Source organism: Siphateles boraxobius, unplaced genomic scaffold (assembly GCF_051911475.1).
Source record: "Siphateles boraxobius isolate OS27281-9 unplaced genomic scaffold, OSU_SipBor_1 77, whole genome shotgun sequence".
NCBI classification, from domain to species: Eukaryota; Metazoa; Chordata; class Actinopteri; order Cypriniformes; family Leuciscidae; genus Siphateles; species Siphateles boraxobius.
The window spans coordinates 11,603,418-11,628,349 of NW_027509205.1; the positions used below are offsets into that span (position 1 = coordinate 11,603,418).

At 37.4% G+C, this 24,932-nt stretch overlaps 2 protein-coding genes across 6 annotated transcripts; one reads left to right on the top strand and one right to left on the bottom strand.

Annotated features, from left to right (window-relative positions):
* Window positions 1-18,961, bottom strand: neurod4 (neuronal differentiation 4). 4 transcript variants are annotated; one of them, XM_077218552.1, is made up of 2 exons: window positions 18,887-18,961; window positions 1-1,800 (listed from the first exon to the last, which is right to left on the bottom strand). In XM_077218552.1, exon 2 carries the CDS (start codon window positions 1,792-1,794, stop codon window positions 748-750), a length of 1,047 nt encoding a protein of 348 aa, XP_077074667.1. In that variant the 5' UTR covers window positions 1,795-1,800; window positions 18,887-18,961; the 3' UTR covers window positions 1-747. The 4 variants fall into 4 exon arrangements, with proteins under 4 accessions (XP_077074667.1, XP_077074664.1, XP_077074665.1 ...); XM_077218549.1 differs by lacking the exon at window positions 18,887-18,961 and adding an exon at window positions 14,265-14,395; XM_077218550.1 differs by lacking the exon at window positions 18,887-18,961 and adding an exon at window positions 2,951-3,187.
* Window positions 18,063-24,376, top strand: LOC143725799 (myosin light polypeptide 6). Of its 2 annotated transcripts, XM_077218554.1 has the most exons (7): window positions 18,063-18,170; window positions 18,669-18,696; window positions 21,317-21,460; window positions 22,172-22,345; window positions 22,512-22,589; window positions 22,839-22,881; window positions 23,831-24,376. In XM_077218554.1, the coding sequence occupies exons 1-6, from the start codon at window positions 18,168-18,170 to the stop codon at window positions 22,865-22,867; spliced, it is 456 nt and encodes a 151-aa protein (XP_077074669.1). In that variant the 5' UTR covers window positions 18,063-18,167; the 3' UTR covers window positions 22,868-22,881; window positions 23,831-24,376. The 2 variants fall into 2 exon arrangements, with proteins under 2 accessions (XP_077074669.1, XP_077074668.1); XM_077218553.1 differs by lacking the exon at window positions 22,839-22,881.
* The last annotated feature ends 556 nt before the right edge of the window (window positions 24,377-24,932 follow it).

The window sequence follows — 24,932 nt, forward strand, 5'->3', positions numbered from 1 at the left end:
ACAAGTAAATATTTACAAATGCTTGAGCAAGATTACAAATATTGTGGAGAATGACAAAAATACATTAAACTGAATGATAAATAAATTAGATACTTTATGAGTATTGGTAGCAGTTACTGGCAGTGCATCAAATAACCAATAAAAACAGTATTGACGAATTGTTTCAAAACTTGTACAATTGTCATCAAAATAAATAATAAATACAGTCATAAATAAATGCATTTGTTATGAAAAATGTAGTGTGCTAAATTTTTTGTCCTTTTCCTTCATTCTTTCATTTGTGTCGTGTTTTGTTTAATGGCAAATCAGCCTCTGGTTGAACAGTCCTGAAGAGACTTAGGTTCTTACTCTCCTTAAGCGTCTAAAATCCTTCCAGTGTTTGTCTACATGTCAATTTGATGCACTTTTATGGCACGTGTCCAAAAAAAGCCATCCTATTAGAGGAAGAGAACAAGTGTATACAGAATACAAATCCCAGAACAATTAAAATAACATTTAAAATAGTAACAAACTCAGTCGTGACAAAAACAAGAATAAATTAACAAAAAAAATATTCATCTCTTTCTCAGTACTTCAATTGCCACAGGTAAGGTTGCGTTTCAGAAACTCTCTCTCAGTGACCGCTATGGTCTCTTAAGGGATCAGACAGGATACATGCAAAGTGTCTCCTTAAATGTGCTGGGCCCCTGGAGGCACACTGAGGAGCAGGAGGCAGAATTGCTGAGCATCTCTGGTGGTCATATTTGTTTATTCACTGTAAATGCTGCTCATCTGTGATGTCACAATGTGCGAAGGGGCAAACGGCTCGAAAGCCATCTCTAAAGGAAGCTCGTAACGGGAGCCTGGGAATAGAGGGTGACCCTGAGGAACTGGAAGACCGGCCAAAGAGGCGGGTGGGTAAGGGTGTGAGGAGATGTAATGGGTGGCGTGGGCCGGGTGAGAGGTAAAGTTCCTCTCAGCCTCATGAGGAGACGGCTCCTGTTTGAGGGCGAAGTTGCCGCTGATGCTGAGTGGCGGCGTGAGAGGGCCGTCGTAAGGTGGCGTGCCGCTGCTACATTCGTTGGGTGAGGAGTTCTCATAGGCAGTCCCCTTGAAACCCTTCAGATGAAGCAAGTGTGAGGCCTCCAACGAGCCGTAGGGTGGACTGGGAAGTCCCGGCGAGGGATAGCTAATGGGGTGACCCTGCGGACCACCTGGTCCTGGCACCCCGCACTTTTCATCCATCTTGTTGAGCACCATGGTCGAGGGCCCAAGCTGGAGGCAGCCAGCTACGAGATTGCTGGTAGGTTGCGAAAGCCCCTTGCAAAGCATCTCCATAAAACCATTGCTCTCGGGTGACTGGCCGCTGTCCAGAACCTCCGAAAGCGCCCAGATGTAGTTGCGGGCCAGCCGCAGGGTCTCGATTTTGGAGAGCTTCTGGGTCTTTGAGTAACAAGGCATGACTCGGCGCAAGCTTTCCAACGCATCATTCAGCCCATGCATGCGCGAGCGTTCCCTTGCATTGGCCTTGACGCGGCGGGCACGGAATCGTTCTTGTCTGGCTTTGGTCATTTTCTTCTTTTTAGGACCTCTTCGCTTGGGTGCCTTTTCTCCATCGAGACCCATATCTTCCTCCTCCTCCTCTTCCTCCATATCCTCACTGCCAAGCTCTTCGCGATTGCTCCTGTGTAGAGCATAGTGACCCATCTCAGGGGTCCTGTCACCATCCTGTGAGCTGAGGTCTTCCTCCATCCATCCCAGAGAGCTGACTAGCTCAGTCACATCCCCTGGTTTTCCATAAGGTTTGGTCATCATTGTGAGCTGAGGACATAGGAGAAAAATTATTAAAAACAATTAAAAATAAATGTACACCTTATTTAGACCTCTATGTGTTTAGATGTTCAGACTATGACTTTTGACATGTGCTCACACGAGTTAAGACCCTCATCATAGAGAGAGCACGATTATTGAGATGATTATTATAGCTTACAGATCTACAATTCCATTTCTTCTCTCAGTTTTAATGCTCCATCTAAAAGGACTTTCTGTTTAAACCATTTGATTTCCGCAGTCATTTTGAGACGCTGTCCAATCTGGGACACGACTGGATTTAGTCCACAGATAAAGCGCTCGGATTTAATTTGTGGGGAGTCTGTAAACCGGAATCAACAAACACAGGACCAAGCCACACAAATACTAGCCTACCAGAACACTTTTGAATTTGATTTGATTTGATTGAAAGACATCAGCATTGTCTCTAAATATTTTGTCACAGAATTCTGTCGGCATCCAGTTGATGAATATTACGATTGTTTTCCTACTCTAGATTGCGCGCTTCTTAGCGAAATATTTAGATTCTAACTAAAGTTACATATTACATAAACATGTTAAAGTTACATAAACATTTGTGGGTTTTGTGCATTCATTGGCGCGTCATTTATTTAGTAGCCTAGAACACGAAAGTTTGTAATAAACCACACGCCGTGGTCTAGACCATACACGCGGCCCAGATTTCGACTGCATTGATTAACTGCAGTGTAAAAATAAATAAATAAAGTTAAATTGTTGCCTTAAAGTGAATTAAAAATGTGGCAGCTGTAGTGAGTTCGCTTTTTCCGATTACTTTGTATTTAATTACTGATGAATTTGAGATTTGAGATCAAGTATGAATGGCATAATCATAACAAAATTCCATTTTGTCAAACAGGAGACATAATGATGAAAACATTTTAGGATGACTATTATATGTTGTCTGTTTTATAGCCTATTATATCTTGTTTATTCACTCATTTGTTTTTGTTTTTTAAATGGGAAATCATAAAATGAATAAACAAATATTATTATGCCGAATTTGTTTTATCTATATTTTAAAATTAATCCTGAAATAAATCTACATTTGATGTCCTATATCTTAAAAAAATAAGAAGATATATCCTATTTGTATAAATGATTAAAAACAACCGTAACCTACCTGTAAAAGTAGCAACTGGGTTCACTTCAATAAAACTTAGACCACTAAAAAGGTGGTCAGAAAGCCAGAACACACTGTCAAAATGTTTAAAAGAAGTACTTTTTAAAATAAAATGAAAACAAAGTTCCAGACGCCCCACTGATAGTTTGTGTTGCCTATGTCAACAGTCCGTCTGCGCTAGTTCAGATCCGTTATTTCTCCATAGGTGCTTCAGAGCGCGTCGCATGCCTCACTGAAGCGCACTGACTCCAGGCTTTGACTTTCTAGCGATGCTCACAAGCTCCGCCCACAAGCCCCCCACTCCCTCCAGCTGATCGAAAGCGCGTGGCGCGCTCGTGGCCAAAAGTTTCACGACTTAAGTGTGTGCATTTACCCCCCGGGCTTTGTGTCTGAGGGTGTTCGCATTTGTGTACGAGGGAACGATGCAACTTCCCTTGTACACTAACCCTTATATACAAGGTTAGCGGCTCTGCAATTCGAAGCAGGGAAGAAAGCTGCAAATGTTTCTGACAACATTTGAGTCAATGACGTGACGCTCATATGCTCATTTTGATTTTGATAAATTCATAGGCTATTGCAGGGCTTACAATTTCCTGTCTGGAGATTATTTTTTTTTACCATTTTGATTTATATAAATTAAATAGCTATTATTAATATTTCGAAAAATACAAGTCAGCGAAATTTAAGTCAGGCGGGTGGTGTAATCAACATAGGCTACAAGCTATTTTAAACTAGGCCTATTTAAAATATTAAAATAGAGAAGACCCTTTGAGACCCACATGACTGTGTGACCACTCATTAATAATAAAAAGTTACTTTATTATTATTGATTTGTTGATCAACATATTACGTTTACTGGATTATGTTATACACCAGTTGATTTGTAGTGTAGCCTAATATTCCAAATTGAAAATAGCCTATAATTGGGAATCTATATAAATTTCACTCTCCGTTTTTCTTTCGTGACCTAACGTAATTTTCTGCCCCAATAAAGCCCGCTCAGAGCTGGATTAATACCCCTGAGCCCTGTTTGGTTTATGGCGAGGTCAAACGTTGTTCTTAACTCTAATTACAGTAGTCTAGTGTACAAAGACGCGCGCGCGTCCCAGTAAATGATTGTGACAGCTTGGTGCAGTGTGAGCAGGTGTGTGTGTTGTTCACCCGTTTCATTCATTCGCTCTGTCCGCTCATTAGCGCCCCTCGTCCCACCAAAACATAACGCTCAATAACTGCTGGATTAATCAAGCCCAAACGGTTTTGTTTCGCTAAAATAACTCACTCAACCATGCATTCTGCGCCCGAGGGTGATTTGCCCCCAAAAATATTTTTTTCTGAAAAGATTTATTAGCCTTGTTCAGTTCAGATGCAACAGATAGGCTTACTGGGTATCTTTTAATTCACAAACGTATAATTATGTAACCTGATAATATCATATTTTCAGAACTTTGTCGAGGCAGACCCATATTTAAATTCTCGCGAATAACGAAGCAAGAATGACGTATTGCCTAGTCTTTTTCATAAATTGACACGTTTTTAATTTTGAGGTGGAACGTGCACCTTTTTAAAAAGGTGTCTACTTTTTGCAACCAATAAATAAATAAATCTGGTGACAAAAAATGTTTAACGTGTTATGTTAACGTGAAACATGTGACAACAAAACGCAACAAACATCCGTATTCTGTAGAGCAGGTTGTAGCCTATCGCTTCCATAACGTCTGTTGTATGTGCTTCCTTCAATACAGAGCTGTTTTACTCCTACAACGGAGTTACCAAAGATGAGCATAACCGATGTCCATCGCATGTGCAGATTGATACCTATCTAAAAGTTTTAATGCAATGATAAAATAATCTTCATTTGATTCAAACTTCAAGAAGTCAGGTAAATAAATGTAGCTAGAATGTTCATATACAATAACAAAATTCTGTGCACTTTAACCATTTATGACATTTTGCTCTGTATATATAGCCTATACATAAAGTTCGACTTTATTTAGAAAAATGGGCCTATATATGTTTGTACCTCAGGGGCTCTATTGTAGTAGTGTGCCATTGACTGGGGCTTCAGGTCACACGTGTCCTCACACTGATCCCATTGTATGCACCAAGTGTGCACATCTGTGGCCTAGAGTAGACAGTGCGCTCACACTCTCTCAACAAAAAGTTTTGATAACAGATAATATTAACTTTCATTATGAATCCAATGCTAACAGACCACATTCATATAATTTTAAAGATGAAAAAGTGATCCATATTGATAAATATATATTGTTAAGTTTTTTTTTTTTACTATTATTTTGGTATTCAAAATAATAATTCTTCAAATCTTATGCTTTTTTCTCACAAGTTTTTCTCATAAAAAAAATGATATATTTTTCAATTGCTAGCCACCATTTACACATTTCAGGATAGTTCAACTTTTAAGTCAAGCTGGACACTGGTGATTGATAAATGAACAGATGGGCTTAAGTGATGCGTCTGCTACACCAGCGCTCACGCGCCAGTCGCCTGCCTACAATAATCTCTCATGCGACAACACAATCAGCACAATAGGACAATATCCATAGCGCTAGTTCACTCGGGTGACGCTTCTTTCCTCTCACACAAAGGGAGGAAGGCTTCCACTTGGCGGAATAGAAGTGTTGTAGAGATATAAAATCTATGCACTGATGAAGATGGAAAGCTTTTGCTATGGTAACAGTCAACAATCAATGTCCAATTAATCATGATTAACTTGGGGGGGGGGGGGGGGGGGGGACATAATTAAGTTTTAAAAATGTTTGAATAAGTTTCTGAGGAATTGGCATTCAGACTTTTGGTTTTAGGGGGTCAAAGAAATGATATATATTTAGTGTGTTCAGGCATACATACTGTATCAGGAGTGCTGCTGTCCCATATGAACCAGGGATCACATGTGTGTCAACTGTGTCATGCTTCCCCAAAGATCCCATGGTAACCCTGCTTCTCCACAACTTTTCCTCCCAGGAGTGTTTCACAACGCTGTGTCACACCTGCAACCTGTATTGGGAATTCCTGTGCTGAGTCCAAACTCTCCTCCCTTGTGTCCTACCGACGGACAGCTAATTTAGGGATCGAGGCCTCCTGCATTTTCTAGTCCACCTCAACCAGAAGTGAACACTATATGATCACAAGAGACCATTTTCTCATTTCCACCATCTGACCTTAAAGCTGATGGTTTTATAAAGGCTTTCTTAAGTATTCATGCGATGGGTCTTCATGGAAAATCTGTGAATGCAGAGTCACGAGACTTGTGGTATACTCAATAGACAACCTCCTGTTGAGATAGTTTAGAGTTCAAATTATATCCAGAGGAACAGCACACAAAACTCCCATGACCCGTTTCATTGTTTGGAGAGGCCGTTCCACTCCCCCAACACCCTCTGTGGTACCAAGGAATTGCGTTTCTGCAACAATTTAGAAGATTAAACGAAAAAAACATTAAAACATTTAGTAGCAAAATGACAATTTTGCAGACCGATTACAGAATTGCTCAATAAAGATTGTTGTGCAGAAGCACTTCAATTCACTGACTGCATAGTTTCATACTTTGTCTTCTAGCGTTCAATGATTTGGGGTCAGTACGATTTATTTTTCCTGAAAGAAATTCATACCTTTATTCAGTAAGTACTAAGCACGAATGTACTTGTTCAAACATCACAGTAAAGACATTTATCATGCTACAAAATATTTCTATTCAAAACAAATGTTTCTTTCTATTAATCAAAAAGAATATCGGAAATATCAAGGAAAAAAAACAATAAAGGCTATTTAAAGGATTCCACAAAAAATATCAAGTAGCACAACTGCTTGCACATTGATAATAAGAATTGTTTATTGAGCACCAAATCAGCATTTCAGAAGGATCTGAAGGATCATGTGACTGAAAATGCTGAAAATACAGCTTTGGCATCATAGCCAGAGATTTTAAGTATTTTAATTACTTTTATTTGAATTATGTATTTAATTAATTTTGAGCATTTTGTAATTTGTATTTGCCTTAACATAAAAAATGAAATGTAATTAAATACTTTGAGAGAGTGTAATTTGTATTTATAAAACTTAAAATACTTTTTAAATATATCATTTTATTTTGCATATATTAACTTTCATCGCCAGGCTTAATAGGACCATAGACACATAAAATACGAATAGGACTACCAAATTGCCTATCACAGTTTTTGGCTAGATGCAAGAAAATCACGTGACGCGACACATCCCATTGATCCTGTTCACATTTCCGGGTTTCTCAGAAGTGGAAAGCATCATAGTTGGGTAGACTTCTATAGCAGTGAATGAGAGACGCCGGGACAGTGTTTCTTTCAAAAACTAGAGAAAATAGAGAGAGATTGATAATGGCAGTTGGAAGAGAGAAAGATGTGAACTTTGTCACAGCCGCTGTATTAGAAACACCCACACAGCAGCATTAACTAGTTTTTTGTAATATGATACAAATATACACTGTAAAAAATGTTACTGCTATTTACTTAAAAAATATATTTTTGAGAAGTTAAGGCTTGATTTCTTTCATGGAATACCTGAATAAATCATGTAAAATCCCCTAAAATATTTAGTCTATGACACAATGAATAAAATATTTTTAGTGATTATGCTTTTTTATTTTAAGTTGACGCTCAAAAGTGATATGAAGTGAATGGAAATAGCTTGTTTATATTTGACATAGAGTTATATTGCATAATTAAACGACTGTATGCTGCTAACACAGCACAAAAATAAACTTGTTACCAGATTAGTATAGCAAAGCTTTTGTTCAATAATCAAACAGCATGCGTCTGTATATGCAGTTATTCACAACCTAACCATAAGCCCACTCTTCTGCACAATGGTAACGGTCAAAACTTCAACATGATAGAAACTTTTTCAAATGTCAAACATAACTGAACATTAAACATTAACAGATTTTTCCTCAAAAACACTAAAAATTTCCTCTCCATTTGTGCAAAGCATGCTGGGAACTAAAAATGGTGTCTCCAAATAAAACCACATAATTGAGCTATAATGCTCTTAAAATAAATAGGTAACCTTTTTTCCTTCATTTTATCACCTTCAGTTCCTCAATTCAAGCCTCAAAATTGTGTATGTTTCCTTACACAATACACAAAAACAATTGGAAAATGTATCTCTTGGTTTTATCAGTGAAATGTTCTCAATATTTTCTATACAACACTGAACCACAATTTTCTTAATAAAATATACACAATATTTTAAATTATCATCTTAATTTTTTTTAATGAAAATTACAAGACCCATGATTCATTTTTACAGTGGTGTGTTATAGGCATAATTGTCTTTTTATTATGACAGTATGCGGCAACATGTACGTTAAAAGCGCATCTTCTGCACTAAACGATGAAATTCCGATATTGTTTACTCTTACGTGTATATCGCCAGTTACTCTCGCACTTCAAAAGACTGTACATTTTGTATGTATTTTTTTATTTTAATTAAATACTTTTTTCACATCAGTATTTTGTATTTTATTTAAATACATTTGATGAGTAAGTATTTGTAATTTGTAATAAATATTTTTTGATGTATTTGTGCCCATCTCTGATCACAGCAATAAATTACATTTTAAAAAGAAAACAGTTATTTTAAATTGTAATGATATTTCACAACATTAATGTTTTAAATGTAGTTTTTTAATCATAGTTTGCTAACTTTTAATCACAGTTAATAATAGTTTAATATATATTAATATAGCCTAATTACATTTGTGCCACATTGATTTTAACACAGAATATTTCTGCCTGTTAAAAAAAAGTTTATTATGATTCCAACATAAAAAAAACTTCAAAACCTGAAATCTTTATTTGTGCATTATAACATATATTTAGCAAGCAAATACACTGATGTAAGTCTCTCAAATGATTATATTACAGTGTAATAATATGTATATAACGATATAATGACCATTTTAGTTAGTCTGGAGAGGTTTGTACTGAATTCATCACACCACAAAACCGTCAAATCTTCAGCAGAAACCTGACAAGTCAAAAACAGACTAATCAAGTGCATCCGCCCCCTGTCAACACATCAACGACAGATAGTAGGATGCATTTCCTTAAGCACACCAGCAATGACTTAGCACTTGTTTACTCTAGCTGGCTTGTTGTGATGCTGTTGTAGTTCCCTTGGTTGAGAGTCCTTCTTCGTGCCAAAAAACCCACACACCGACAACTATTGCCACAAGTGAGTTATCCTTTTTTGCAGTCCCATGGGACCTGTTTGGAGTGGGAAGGGGGATTCGTGCGCCTCTCTGACAGATGGGTCCTTGTTTCTGTCTTTCTCTCCCTCACTCCCTCTCTCCTGAGCTCAGACACAGACATACTCGCTTAGACTGAGATTGAACGAATACAATAGGAATTAAAGCCATGCACACATGCTCCCTCTATGTCTCCTGAAAGCTGAGCCCCTTGTAATAATTATAAAAGCAGGGGTGTTTGGGTGATGGGGGCTGGGCTATTGGGGAATTTTTTTTTTTTTAAATGTGCACTTACTGACTTTTTTTGACAAATTTTCTTCAACTTAAAGTTACAAACAAACTATTCAACCCACTAAAACTTTAGAAGTAAACTCTTAAAATTAAATGTTCCAGATAAGGGTTTTCATATAGCGTGTCATAATGGAACCTTTGAGTAATAATTCTTTTTGTCAGCTAAATGCTGTGTCAATAGCATAGAGTTGAAGCACAGAACTCACTTTCAAACCAAGTAGCTTTCTGTTGGTCAGCGCCACAAATTTGTGTGACCAACTCGAACATGAGCGAAATCTTCATGAGGAACTTTTTCACCTTCATGCGAAACTCCCAATCGTGCAGATTCCTTTTGGAATGACTCAATTTCAAATAACGGTAAATGTGATCAAACCCTTTTCCACTACAAAAATAAAACTTTTGTGCATTTAAAGTTTCCATAGATGTTAAAGGTCCTTCATGGAACCATCCGTGCCAATAACGGAACTTCATTTTCAAGAGTGTTCGAAATTGGGATTGTGAAAACTGAACAGTATTCCCTCAAGAGAATAATAGAGAGTAGGAGTGCGTCTGTGTTTTAAGAGATACGTGTTGTAAAGGTAATCCCAGAGCTCCGGCCTTATCTGGTGCTTACTGGAGCTGAATACAGGAGTTCTCTGGGATGGATCCTGAGGGACAGGAAGTCAGGAACAGCCTAACTCATGCTCTCTGGCACTGGGGAGAAGTGGGGCTGAGTTTTATGGGTATGGACTTTTAACCTCAGTATCACTCACCTTCATGAGCGCATTGTTAGACTGAAACCATTTCTTTTCTCCATTTCACACACTGAAATCATGGCCAAAGAGTAGCGATTGTGGGGACTCTGCGAATAAAAGCCAGTCTGCCAGTTTGTGTAAATCAATCCTATATTAAATCAAGTGCCCACTGCATAATTGGAAGCGTAAAATTGCCCATTTGCACAATATGCCACCTGCAACCCCTCTCCAGGCTGTTCTGCTATTGATACGATGGCTGGAGAGTGTCCACACAACACTTCTTGCAATTTTTCTAGCGATTGCTTGGAAGTCGTGCAAATTCCATTCTGTTGGGGAATTTTGAGGGTCATACTGGCTATTAGAGCCAACGGAGGATAATTGAACCATTCGAATGAGCCGAATACAACCACTTATAGTTCCAATTAAGGTGGTCAGAAAATTCCTCTTAAACCACATTTTACAAAATGAAGCGTTCATCCAATCACAGTCCATCCTTTTCCTGAACCCCAACCCTGTTGGGGTGAGCTGTGAGAGACGAGGGAGAGGGGGAGGAGGGTTCCATCTGCTTTGCTGGCTGTCCTTTGGGACATGGGCATACCCCAAGGGGCTGAAGCTGGGAAGGATGGAGGGAGGGGAGGATGGGAGGGAGTGAGAGAAGTTGAATAGATTGCACCCATGCACTAATCAAAGGCCATAATCAGTATGCCCAAACACAATAGGCAGATTTAGCTCATTCCTTACTTTAGGGTCTCCAACAAACACAATCATTATACAAGATTCAGAAGTATCATAAAACGAACTGCAACTGGCATTTTGTAATTAATGACATGAGCGAGCAGATTTGCAGGGCTTCATCTCAACAAATTAAAAGATTTCGGTGTGTTTGGCAGGGAGCCACAGATTATGTGTGATCAGGTGCATGTAGCCCACAAGTGAAATAGTCTGATTCCCACTGTGGTTTACAGCAATATGACACACAAAGGTGATAAGTGGGTTGATTTAATTTTTATAAATGAATTCAAATTTAATTTACTTCTATGCATAAAACATTTTATTGTATAATAATAAAATAAAGATAATGAAAATGCAGCTGCATTATTTTCCCACAGCTTCAAGAGAGAATATGCATCGGAGTAATGCCAATCTGACTGACCCGACATTTCAATCAGCCCACTTTATTGTTTATTGAAGTATTTTTCCACCTTTATGCAGACTTTTTGATGCAGAAAACAAATGCCAGCTGGAAAACACTGTGGCTTCTGATTAAATGAGACGAGAAGTGATTGTTTGTTTGCTGCATGAAAGACAGAGAGACAAAATAAAAGGAATCAAGTTGCATCAGGTTTCATGGTTTCTCGTCAGCTCGGACTTGTTGAGGGATGCCTGGATCTGAAAGCTCTGGGTCCATGTGGGTACCCCCAGCGCTAAGCATCCCATTGATTGATCTGCTCCTCCAGGGCAAAAGCAACTTCAGTGCTTTAGTTAACACCCCTCAAGCCAACTGCAGAGCTTTCCGATTGGCTGGCTACCTCTAAGCTGCCTGTCTTCTAGGCTTATTGTTTCGCGAGCCCTACACAGTCAATATTAAGCTTGGCTAATGTGATATAGAGGCAGCTGGAGGAGCCACTGATATTACCATGACACTATGGAGTAAGGGGTGTAATGCCATTAAAAATAAATCAGGTGGTTTGATGATTCGGCATGGTCCGAGGATTCTGTGAGACATTAGGTGGGGCAGTTGCTATAATTCTATTACACATTCTGGGGGAACCTCTGAGGAACAATTGATTCCCTTTGCCTATAGTTCAGTATAATTCAATTTCTTTTCATCAAAGGCCTGAAAAGAGGAAGGCAAAATAGAAAGTTTACTTTTCCAATTGGAAAAATCGACCACCAGAATGATCAATTCTGGGATTGTAGAAAAGGTAGATGTTTGAGGACCTTCAGCCTAAAGATGGTAGATTGGCTTTGATTTCATATACACAAACTTTTGAATAATAGGCCTAAAATTAACAACAGCAAAAAAAAAAAAAAAAAAAAAAAAAAAGTAGAAGATTTAGAAAATATTGGATTGTTTAATGCTTAGATTCTTGTACAAACAGAGATTACAAAAAACGTGAATCACAGAATTTAATCTCTTTAGTCGGTTCGATGTTCACTCGGCAGACATGCTTTGATGAAGCTCGTCTTCACTGAGCAAGCACGTGAGGTCAGGTCACTCACTGGTTACAAATATATTTTTTAGACATTGACTATGTTCACGTTTTGCTTCGAATTAAACAGGTCTGACCTGACGACCATTTGTAATAAGCAAAATGTGCATTAATGAATTAATTCAATGTGCCGTTGGTCGCGCGGTGGGGGTCCTGTGTCACTATTGTTCTGACGCTCGAGACGCATAAACGGTGATTTCAAGGCCCATTGAGCGCGCGATGGATTGTAGGCTACGTAAAATCTATTAAAGGGCGGAGAGACCATCGATTATTCGACAGCTTCTGTAAAAAATAGATATCAAGAGCACTTAATCTGTAGTATGGACGTATTTGACGTTAGAAGAGTTGTGTTGTCTGTAAACAAATATTTTAAGTTCCATTTAAGAAATTCGTTTAGGCCTACATATTAATTTGTAGCCTATGATGTAGCTATTGGGATTTAAATATAGATATATATAGCCTACTTAAGGTAGGGCCTATACCGTGACAAATATGATTGAATGATTGCCTACTGCTTAAAACCAGATTACAAAATTATACAAGCCTGACATTTAAAGTGAGAATTAACATTTAAATAATTTAAAGCAGGTTTAATCAATAGGTCTAATTATGTTTGAATAATTCAACGTTGACATATGTTGAACCAAAGTCTTAATTTATCAAATATTTTTGATAAATTATAAATCATTCATAAATTCGTTTTTTTCCTTCACGTATGTAGAAAAAAGAAACTTACATAATAGTTTACTCACTAGTGGCATTTATTTCATAATAAGGTTTTATTTTGGGCAATACTGACATCTAGTGGTGATAGAACAACTTTGTCTTTGTGCTGTCACGCCCTATACTTGTGCTGATTGGTTAAAAACACTTTACACAGAAAAGTAACTCTTGCCTTTTAGTGTTTTCATTGTGAATTCATGATTAACATTGTAATTCATCCCAAAAGGGTTCAACACAGAAATCTCTGGAATGTATTTGTATAATGTGATTATCTTTCACTGGAATCACTGCTGTATATTAGAAGGAGGGTGACATTATACTTTTGTATACTTTTAATGTACTTCATTACTTACTATAAAATACATACACTAGCACCTCTGAACAGTAAGCATGGACTTTATTGAAGAGGTTAGACTAAAAGACTAAATCATCCCGTTTTTACTTGAGCAAAACCACAATATCTTATTTGGGGGGGGGGGGGATAATAATAATAATAATAATAATAATAATAATAATAATAATAATAATAATAACGGTTGACAGAATCATCACAAGGAAACATTGAGGAAGAACGCAGATACTTACCAAGACACAGAGTGTGAAAAATATTTCCCAGAGATGAAAGGAAGAGAATTAAAATAGAAATACCAATAAATAAACCAGCTAACAGAGCTAGCTCTTACAAACACACACACACAGAGGATTTGATGCAAATGTAAAATATGATTTTTTTATACTGATACTGCAGTCTCGTTGACACAAACACCCTAACACCCACATATGTACACGGTTCTGACCTACATATAAATACAAGCAGAGAGAGTGAAACAGACTCAGTGAGACAGCACTCCTACGCACACTCTCTTCCACTCTCACTGCATGCACATCCACTGCATGAATTCCTCCTAGATTATTCCTGGTGCCTACCTGCTTCTCCGCTTATTTCTTTTCTCATTTTCTACTATCAGAGGACACACATGCAATTCATCTGACAGATTTTTCCTTGAGATTTCAAAAGCAGTGGACAGGGAGGAAGGACACATATCAAGGTCTAGCGATGGCACCAAAACGAGAACCATCAATTAAAAAATCTCCATCTGGGGGAACCTTACCAAGACATGGACCACCCTTTCCTTGCCCTTCCACAACACCCTTACCCCCGAAACCAGCTCCTGAGCTGAAACCGCGGATGCTGCGCCCCTCTGAATCCCCCTTTGACCCCAGCACATTAGAGGTAAGTGATGGTCCTGCAACAAAGTGTTTCAAATTTGAACTTTCTCCTGCTTATTCATCATTACTATGGCAACAGCTCTAATACGCATCGCTAAAATAGCACAGGTAAATCTAGCAGAAATAGAATGTGATGCAAAATGACAGACCAAAAACCTTCATATGAATAATTTGATGTGGATTTAAGGATTTATTCATTTAAAATTTCTGCATGGCAACATATACTGCCACACTGCAACACAAGTATCAGATCTGAATTTGATATTAGTTGTGAATAAAACATTAATGTAATCTCTTTTTATGCAGCTTCTGATTACCTCAGAATAGCACATGGAAAACTGTGTCAACCCAGCCCCCAAACCTTAAGAGAATATTAGAGCTATATCAGGATTGAGAAATAGGGCACTGATGTAGATGGTCCACACTAGGGTCCCTGAGCTGCATTACTGTCACAATTTACTTAAATGTAGGCTATTAAATACTTTATTTTCTTCATTATAATATAGCCTATCTGATTCTGAAATCTAGGTTGGAATTAACAGAGCAATATATTCAGTCAGACATTGAAGCAAAGCATTAGAACAATGGGTTTGAGGACTTATCCATATACATTTTCTTTGTATCCCCAATTGATTCACATATCCTTACATAAAGACAACCAACACCTCCATGTGCTTAGGAATGCAGGCATACAGCATTGAAATACACAACTGAACCTTACAAACAAAAGCTTAATCGCACGGCTTCAAACAAATAGGCAATACAAATCATCAGCAATGAAGATATACACGCTTTGCCAATTGTGTGCAGTCGTGATTTGTGCTGGGAGTGTCTTTGTGCAGTTATGTCATTTTGTGTAATGTGCATTCTCCACCCTGTAGTGAAGAGGGAAGTCCGACTCATTCTCGTGAATCGGTTAATTCAATTCATTATTAAGAACCGGTTTAAAAACTGATTCAGTGATTCTTTTACGTCATGGCGTATCACGTGGTCCATGACATGGTGTGGAATGTTCACAAAAAATGGAAAGCCATTTTACTTTTTACTGTTAATATTTTTTTATAATTATTAATAATTATGTTTATTGTAAGTGTAAGCGTCCCGGTTCAGTTTGTTGCAGCCATGATTCAAGTTCGACTAACGTCACTTACAACCATACAGGGCTCTCAAGTCTCACGCATTGGGCGTGAGACACACGCATTTAAACCCGTTCACACGCTCACACGCCACATCTTGTATTTCTCACGCTGTGGAATAAGGGAACTTGTCCCGCTATACAATTAATGGACGAGACGCAGGCAAACGGAGGAGTTCTCTGCCGAGTTCATAGCATCTGTCTCGAGTTATACAGAGTTAAATGCTAGCTACCAGCCTATTATGGCAAGCCGTTTTAACTTTTATTCATTTCCAGGATATGAATTCTTGATATCAACAATTCAATTTTAACTAGTTAAAATTATAGTTATTGATATCAGGAATTAGATTTATACTAGTAACAATGGCATTTTTTGATATCAGAAATTACATTTCCACTAGTAACAATGCTAATTCTTGATATCAACAATTAAATTTTTACTAATTAAAATGCTCATTCTAGATATCAAGAATTGTATTTCAACTAGTAAAAACTATAATTCTTGATATCTGTAATTGAATTTTCACTAGTGAAATGTCACCATAGGCTGCCATTCAAAATCAATTGTTGATATCAAGAATTGATTTCTTACTAGTTGCAATTCCAATTTTACATATCAGAAATACAATTCTTACTAGTAAAAACCTTTATTTTTGATATCAAGAATTCAATTGTCACTAGTTGAAATGTATATTCTTGATATCAACAATTGAATTGCTACTAGTAACAATGTTCATTTTTGATATCAATAATTCCATTTTCACTAGTGACTATGTTAATTTCTGATATCATGAATGTGATTGTTACTAGTAAGAAAGCCATTTTAGATATCTGAAATAATATTGATATCAGAAATACATTTTCAGATATCAAAAATGAAAGTTTTTAGTTAAATTGTTGATATCAAGAATAGACATTTCAACTAGTGACAATTGAATTATTGATATCAGGAATTCACATTCTTAGTAACAATGTAATTATTGATATGAAAAATTATATTTCTACTAGTAAGAAATCAATTGTTGATATCAACAATTAATTTTGAATGGCAGCCTATGGTGACATTTCACTAGTGAAAATACAATTACAGATATCAAGAATTCAATTCTTGATATCAAGAATCCAATTGTTGATATCAAGAATCTAATTGTTGATATCAAGAATTAAATTGTTGATATCAATAATTAAATTGTTGATATCAAAAATGTAATTGTTGATATCAAAAATGTAATTGTTGATATCAACAATTGAATTGTTGATATCAAGAATTCATATCCTGGAAATGAATAAAAGTTAAAACGGCTTGCCATAGCCAATCAGAAATTAGAATTAGTTGTTTCCGGGTAAATTATGTGTTCCCGCTGCAAGCACGTTCGTTACTAGACAACACGCGCACACACGGAGTGGAAGTTGAAAGAGCACGATTTGATGAATGCGGTTTGCGGACATCTTCATTTATTTTATTTTTTTTAGCATTTTGATTTTACGATTCCTGGACGATATCTCTTTCCTGTGATCAAAGACAGTGAGAGCTGATGTTGAGGAGTATAGCCAAATTCGTGCTAAATTATTTTTTATGTATTCAAAAACTCTCCAACTGCTTTTAAAGGGGTCATCGGATGCAAAATACACTTTTATAAGGTATTTGCAAATAAATGTGTCTTTGCAGTGTGTGGACACAATCACCATGCAATGAAAAAAATCCATTCACTTTTTTTTAATCCTAAAAGACATAAAGTTGTTGCTCCTTATCATTTAAAGAGACATGCACCGAAACGGGTCACTGTGAACAGAGCTGTTTTTGAAGAGGTAAAAAGGGTGTTGTTTTACACAACCATTGAGAAATTTCAACCAAAGTATGTTACAAACTTTACATGAAGACCCAAAAGAATCATACCAACTTGTGGAAAATGGGCATCCGATGACCCCTGTAAAGGTGACCGGTTATACATGCTCAGGCCAAGTTGTTATGACACAATGTTATGTAGCTACATTGAGCACTGTTGTTCAGTTGGCTTGTTTGGGGTCAAATTTATTTTTATTTTTCAATAAATTTGTATTTTTTAAATATAACTATTTTATTTGGATGAATTTGTCTTTTTATCAGATTTAACAATTGTTATCATTTCCATTTGTGCTGATCAATTATGAACAATAGGCAAAATTGAACTGCTAGCAAAAATTGAAGCGAATTTGGTTGGGTCGAGGGACCGCTGCTGCAAATATTTGGGTGGCTCCTCCCCTAAATCTCACTCTAAACTTTTGATAAAACTTGAGAGCCCTGACCATATAACTAGCATTTATTTATTTCTTAAGTTTCGGCTTTCGTCCCATAAGTCGGTACTCTACAAATGCTTTTACTGTAAGTTCATTCGTCGGTTTACGGACCATTACGAGTCTGACATATAAAATATGAAAAACACGGTCTGACCCCAACCGCTTGGACTGATTCATTCCAAATCCCGAACCATTAGTTCATTAGTATTAGTGAACAGGTTTTGTGAACCGGTTCAGCTAATTCATTAAAAAGATCCGACTCCAAAGAACGATTCGTTCACGAGTCGGACATCGCCAGCCTAGCCTTCATAACGCAGCAGCGCTAGTCATTTCACACTCTCGCCGCACACCAGGAAAACAAGCCACTGCAAATATGGTAGGCATTTTGATAAACCTTTAATCTAAAATAGGATCGAGTAGAACTTTTATATGAGAACATATCTAAATATAGGGTTAGAAAACTGTATTCAAGGATAGTGCCAAAGAGTATGTCGTTAGCCTATTTCATGCTAGCTAAGCTAAGTTTTATACCATTTAGTACGCGTGAAAGTGACCAAAACCATGAAAGTTGTTCATGAAAAACCTGAACAGAAATCCAAGACTATGTTAGCTAAATTACATTTATTAAAGATTTGTGTTTTAGTTAAACCGTCACTCCGTAACTGTTACCACGGTTGTGAGTTAGCGGACATTATTAGCTGGTCAGTTTTAGCCAGGGATAGAAAACTTGTCTAACTTTTTCATCCGGACTAAATTGTCATCCCAGACGCTTTTTATGGACCCATATATTTTATTAGCAGAAATCCCATTTGATTCACAGCATTGCTATTGTTCATCATTTCATATTCATTGAATGTCGCTCTGTCTCAAACAGTCTGAATTCAGCGAGGACCAGATTCTTGGTGAGTTTGTCTCTAGTCTAGATGCATGTTACTTTGTCTCGAAGTGATCTACATGTGTATATATTATTTCCCCGCATTTCTTCCTAGACAGCCTGCTTTCATCATCCCATCCATGTTATTCTGCTCATCTATTACTCTGCCCTTGCATTCCTCCTACTTTCTTTCCTTACCTTTGTATTGTTTTCCTTACCTTTGTATTGTTTTCCTTTGCCACTGTTGTATGTCAACTCCAGATTGAGTTTAACTTGGAGCAAATACACGGTGAGTGAGTGCATTGAAAACTTTTCTGTTCTGATGTCATTTAGTTTGCATTGTGTTAAAGGCAACAAGCTGCTGTTTGTGTGTCTGAAAGCACCTCACCTGCCTAATCCATTTGAACTTCATTCAATAATAAACATGCATGAACTGTATGAATTAAAATGTTGTTTGTTTGGACAGTAGAAATGCGTTTTTGAAGTGTAGGCCTATGTGTTTCCTCTGAAGCATGGCCCGTCATATCTTCAGAGGGTGTGTCTCAGTCAGGAAGTGTTGAAAGTTTGCTAACAAAAGAGTGTGAAACATTGCCGTGTAAAACAGCTAAATCAACTTTGAAACTGGAATATTTTAGTTATAATCTGTGTTACTACTAATGGCATGAGCTTTTTTTGGGCAATGCCTATGTCGGTTAACTTTGCTCTTGTTTGTTTAAGCAAAAGAGTTTGACATAATACTGCTCACTCTCCAGTTTTCCTCTCTTACCATATATGGTTAAAGGCTCATTTTAAGGCATGCAAGGGAACAGCCACATTCCAGGGAGCAGGAAAAGCATTACTGAGATGGGAGATTTTTTTATTTTTTTTGGAAGGGCCTGTCCTAACGGATAACATTCAGTTCTTTTGGTGAACTCTGGCTTGTTGCCAAAAGAATAGTTTATTTGTAACCACGCACATTTTAAGAGTTTAAGCATTCAATAATGGAATATTTTAAGCTTATGTTTTAAGATAAATATAAAAAAAAACTCTTTAACCTTTAGCATATTAATTGAGATCCATTTTATTTTTCCCCCCAAATTGTCTTTTTATTTTTTTAAATTTGCCTTGATTCCATTTTAATTGAATATATTAGTCATTATTGAATATATATATATAAATTCTTTTTTTTTCTTCTGTTTTTCAATACTTTCATATTCTTGTCAAATTGAATACAGATTACTTTGCACATTAAATTGCTTCAATTTAATACATAAAATATATTAACTTTCTCATTAATCAAAATTATTATATATTACATGTTTGAAAGCTGACTGACCAATCAGAATCAAGTTTTTTTTTTAAATGTTTGTGTGTACTAAAGGATAATAGTTAGCTACTTAGTAAGATTTTACCAGAAAAGGATTTAAAATTTTTATCATGTTAATAGTAAAAATCGTGTATAATATTAATTGACCCTTCGCTAAGTCCCATCCCCCCTAGTTACTGTTGCTACGCCTGTCAAGCTTTCGCGCCTGGTACGTCTATTACAGTGCGAATGCACCGGTGTGTGACATTGAAATATCAATGTGAAATATCTGAGAGAGCAAGACAAAAGGGACTGCAGTATGCATTAGAGGGATATATCCACAACAGTATCTACCTAGTATCTAATATGCAACCGATTGGCGAATAATTTCAAAAAAATTGAAGCTAAAGCTTATAGTCCCGGGAGAGCCGTGATCGGATTGGTTAAGTTACTCAGTCAGGGCTAGTAGGCCGTCGATTAACAAAATGCTGAAATATATTTTAAAGTATGTCAGTGAGCCTCCGTCTTGTCTTTAATCGTCTTATTTTACGTTAAAATATATGCATTATGAACAAAGAATCGTCATTATTTACAACTTCCAAGCAATAGGTGTTTGTTAATCCTGTCGACATTTAGTTGTGAATGGGGTCTCCCACACTGCTTGATCCACGCACATCATTTCTCCCATTGGCTTTTAGATTTTTGGGAAGGAAAAAAATTCCACACCCCCGTCCAAACTTTTAGGATACCGGGTATCAGATTTGCACAATCCATACGCACAACGCTTCGGCATGTTTCCCTCGCTCGAAAGCTTGCCAGACCTCCCGCGCCTAGTTACGGTTGCTAAGACACGATTGGCCAGTGGCGGTTTTCGGGAGTGGCTTAGCGAAGGGTCAATTGCTGTAATTTTTGCCCTTACTCTTGTTTTTGTAATCCAGTTTTTGCCTTGAAGATAGCCACAGATTCTGACATGACATTAAATTAAGATATACTGTTACTGCTTAAATAGCTAGTTGATGTGTTTGAATATATCACAAGCTTTTTAATGTGATCAAAAGGTCTATGCGTAAGGAAGTATATAAAGACTTTAGATGGATACAATTTCTGTGGTCATTTAGAATAGCCTGGAATGGCATTAATATTGATGGCCGGTGCAGTATTACTCTTTGTGCTGATCCAAGGCATAATATATCTTGTTTTTTTTGTTTTTTTAAGTGCAGAATACAGTCAACCATCCTTGTTTGTCTTCCTTGTTCATTTCAGTTTCTCTTTTATCATGCATGCATCTTGTCCTTCTCTTTTCCTGTTCTCTGCCCATTTTTCCAGCATTTTGCTTCAATAAATTCTTCAATGGTCTCTGCAGAATTCAAAGAAGCCTTCCTATTGTTTGACCGGACGGGAGATGGAAAGATCACCTACAGTCAGTGTGGGGATGTGATGCGTGCGCTGGGCCAGAATCCCGTCAATGCTGAGGTGCTCAAGGTCCTGGGCAACCCAAAGGCAGAAGGTAGGATCAGACACTATTGCCTGTTTTCACAATGCTTAAGCCTAGTCCTAGACTAAAATGTATGTTTGAGCTGTCTTAACTGAAAGCAACTTGCACTGATAAATTAAAATATGTCAGTGCCATTGTTTTGTCTCCAGTCTCAATGCACACCAGTAATGTTTTTTTCTAATGCACATTTATAAAAGCTACTTAAATATCCAAATTTAACTAAAGTCTACTCCTGGCTTAATATAAGCCCTGTCTATGAAACCAGGCCTTTAGGTAATGGCTGACCTGTATAATCATTACCTCAGTTTTATCTCTTATTTTGTCAATATCTGGATTTACAGGATAAGTTAATACATGGCTCAACCAGTTGTTTTTAACTGTTGGGCTGGATCTTCAGATTTGTACTTGCCCTGCCAATAATTTTACTGATCCGAAACAAATTTTATTTATTATTATAAATAAATCTGACAAATAATAGCAGCCTCATCATGTTTAAATGCAGCATAACTAATGTTAAAGTATGTTTAAATGCATAAAAACATGAAATGTAGTGACAAAGCACTGACCTAATGGGGCAAGTGTCCGCTCTGTCAGCTGGCCCAAAACTCTTTCACACAAGTAGCAATGCTTCGATCAACTATGGTAATTATAGTAGTTCTTGCTTCCTGCATAATACGGATATAAATGCTGTCTTGTCTGATTAAAGGCTTCTTTGTTCCTCAGAAATGAACCATAAACTGCTGGACTTCGAACAGTTCCTGCCCATGCTCCAGGCCATCGCTAAGAACAAAGACCAGGGCACGTTTGAGGACTTTGTGGAGGGGCTTAGAGTATTTGACAAGGAAGGCAACGGCACAGTCATGGGTGCTGAGCTCCGTCATGTTCTCACCACACTGGGTAAGCCGGCCTGGTCTCCCGAGGAGATATTTATAGTCCAGTCCTCCACATCTAGGACACTGAATGAAAATACAGAACGCAGACATCGCTGAGTTGAACATTTCAAATATAGTGCATTGGTATATAGTGTTCTGTTTGCTAAAAATGCCTATTTGGGTTTATTAAGGAGAGAAGATGACCGAAGAGGAGGTAGAAACGCTTCTGGCCGGACACGAAGATGCAAACGGTTGCATCAATTACGAAGGTAAACATTTGAGTTTTGATTATGTATGTAGGTTCACGAAGAGAGCATTCACTGTTCTTCAAACCTAATTTTAGGTAAAGGTAATTACTGTACATTTTAATCTAAAATACAGCAGTGTGCTGGGAATTGTATCACTGTATTATATTTATGCACTATGAGATATTTTTTTTTTTTACTAGCATTATGCAAGTTCTTTTAGTGAGAATCTAGTGGTGACCGCATGCCGTAACTGTAATCGATCTTCCACAGCCTTCGTTCGCCACATCATGTCTGGCTGAGAGATGTCTCGGGTGTACGTCCACCTCCTGCCCTCAACATTATAACACGTGAAGCAACAATCCATCCAGGCTTTCTCTTTAACGCTCTCAGACGTGCATGTTTGCATAGTCTGCACCTTATCGTTTTGCTGATATAGTCCTTCACAGGGTAGCTGTGCATCATGTGACGTCTGAGCTAGGGAGCCTGGTTGGATGTAGTCTAAAGGTTTTGACATGGTTGAACTCTTCCCTATCTCTGCAGCAGCCTTTTCTCTGGCCCCTGGCTGCAGCATGCTCTCAGCATGTGTCCGTCCCTGTGACGGCTCGGTAGAGACGAAATAGCCACTGCGCTGCTTCAGACATGATGCTGCATATAAGGGTGCCATTTAAAAGCATTTAATTCACTTTTGGATTTGTCTTCTGATATTTGAAATATCAGCACACAACCCTTCCTGTGCTCACCAAGCAGCGCAGTTGCTTTTATTATGAACTAACCAATCAAGTTGCAGTGATTTGGCTGTTTTTGCTGATCTTTCTCTCCCTTTTCCTGATGGAGGCTGATTCATAGTTCAACTTTACGATCTCTCATTACTGTAGCTGTGCTATAAGACTGTTTCCACTCTTGCCCTGTAGAGGAAAACCAGAAGGAGCTTCTTTAACATTTTCTTGAATCCTAGAACTTAAGTCTTTAAACTGTGGTTTGAGTAGGAGTTAGCCATGATCTTGCTCACCCTGTTTCTCACCACTTAAGAACGAGTACTGGGGAGCGCCTTCAAACTACAGCAAACATGGCAGGCCAAGTGTAGATTTGAAGGGTTGATGAGGATACGTGGAGGGCATTTGGCTTGGTTCTTTAAAAATAACCTTGGACTGAAGATTAGAAAATTTAGAACAGCATTTTTTCGTATGCTGTAGTTGGGGTCGATCCCCTTTTTGCTGCAAATGGACACTAACTTTGTTTTATTTCTTCTTTTTTCCACACAGAACTCGTCCGCATGGTCATGAGCGGTTGAAGACAAGGACCACAACCCATTTGTTTGTCTTATTTTCTATGTAATAATTTCTTTATGTATTTTGTTTTCCATCCTATTCATTCCATCACCTTCATTTGCTTAATGGCTTCAGTCCCTCGCTTGTGTTTGCACTCATTTGGGTATTTTTATTAGAAGTGCCTTTATCTTCTTTAAGTTCCCATATGACTCCCCAAGAGATACACCTCCTGTCCTGTGGTATTCAAACCATATAACGATATGAAAAAGATCTCTTGTGTGCTGACATGGTCTGCAATAAAACCTCTTGATGCAGCACATAAGCAGTGTGTATGCAATTTCCAGTGTATCCTCAGGCATCTTTGCTGGACAGTGCTGTAGTAGAAATGTTGTTTCTGGCCAGACTTATTTTTGGCCTTTTCAGAATGACAAGTTAACTTTTCAAAGTGAGAAATTATGAATTGAAAATGCAATACATTTTTTTTGTTTTAAAAAACTTGGAATGTTTTCGCTGTCCAATAAAGTACATTTTAAACAGAAACTACAATGTCACTTTTATTTGTATAGCACTATTAAAACAAATGTTGACCAATGTGCTTTACATCTCAGTAAGATAGACAAAATAGTACAATAGTTGTAGAATAAAAATGATCATCAAAAGGATGAATAGGCCATGGCAAACAAATGTCTTAAGTTGTCGTTTAAAGACATGGACAGAGTCAGCGTCCCTAACATGTAATGGTAAGCTATTTGATTTTTCATTAAGAAATTCCTTTTAATTAAATTCTTAAAAAGTGCCACAAATCTCAGGCAGAAGGAAATAATGGGTTTTAGAAACCTGCTCTTTTCTTTTCTTTTTTCATGCTCATGCTGTAGTTTTAAATTTAGGGAACAGTGTCTTAGGATCAAGCTCAGCTTGCCTCTCTCCTGTTTGCAGACAGATGGCAGTGTTCTTCCACTTGTTGAAAGATCAAGAAATCTCCCCCACTTCTTTAAATCGATTGTGCTTAATTGCAAAAACAATGCAGTCTGAAGGGAAATTAGAGTAAGTTGCTGAACTTCTTTTGCAGTTAGATTAATGCAATTTAAATTATCAC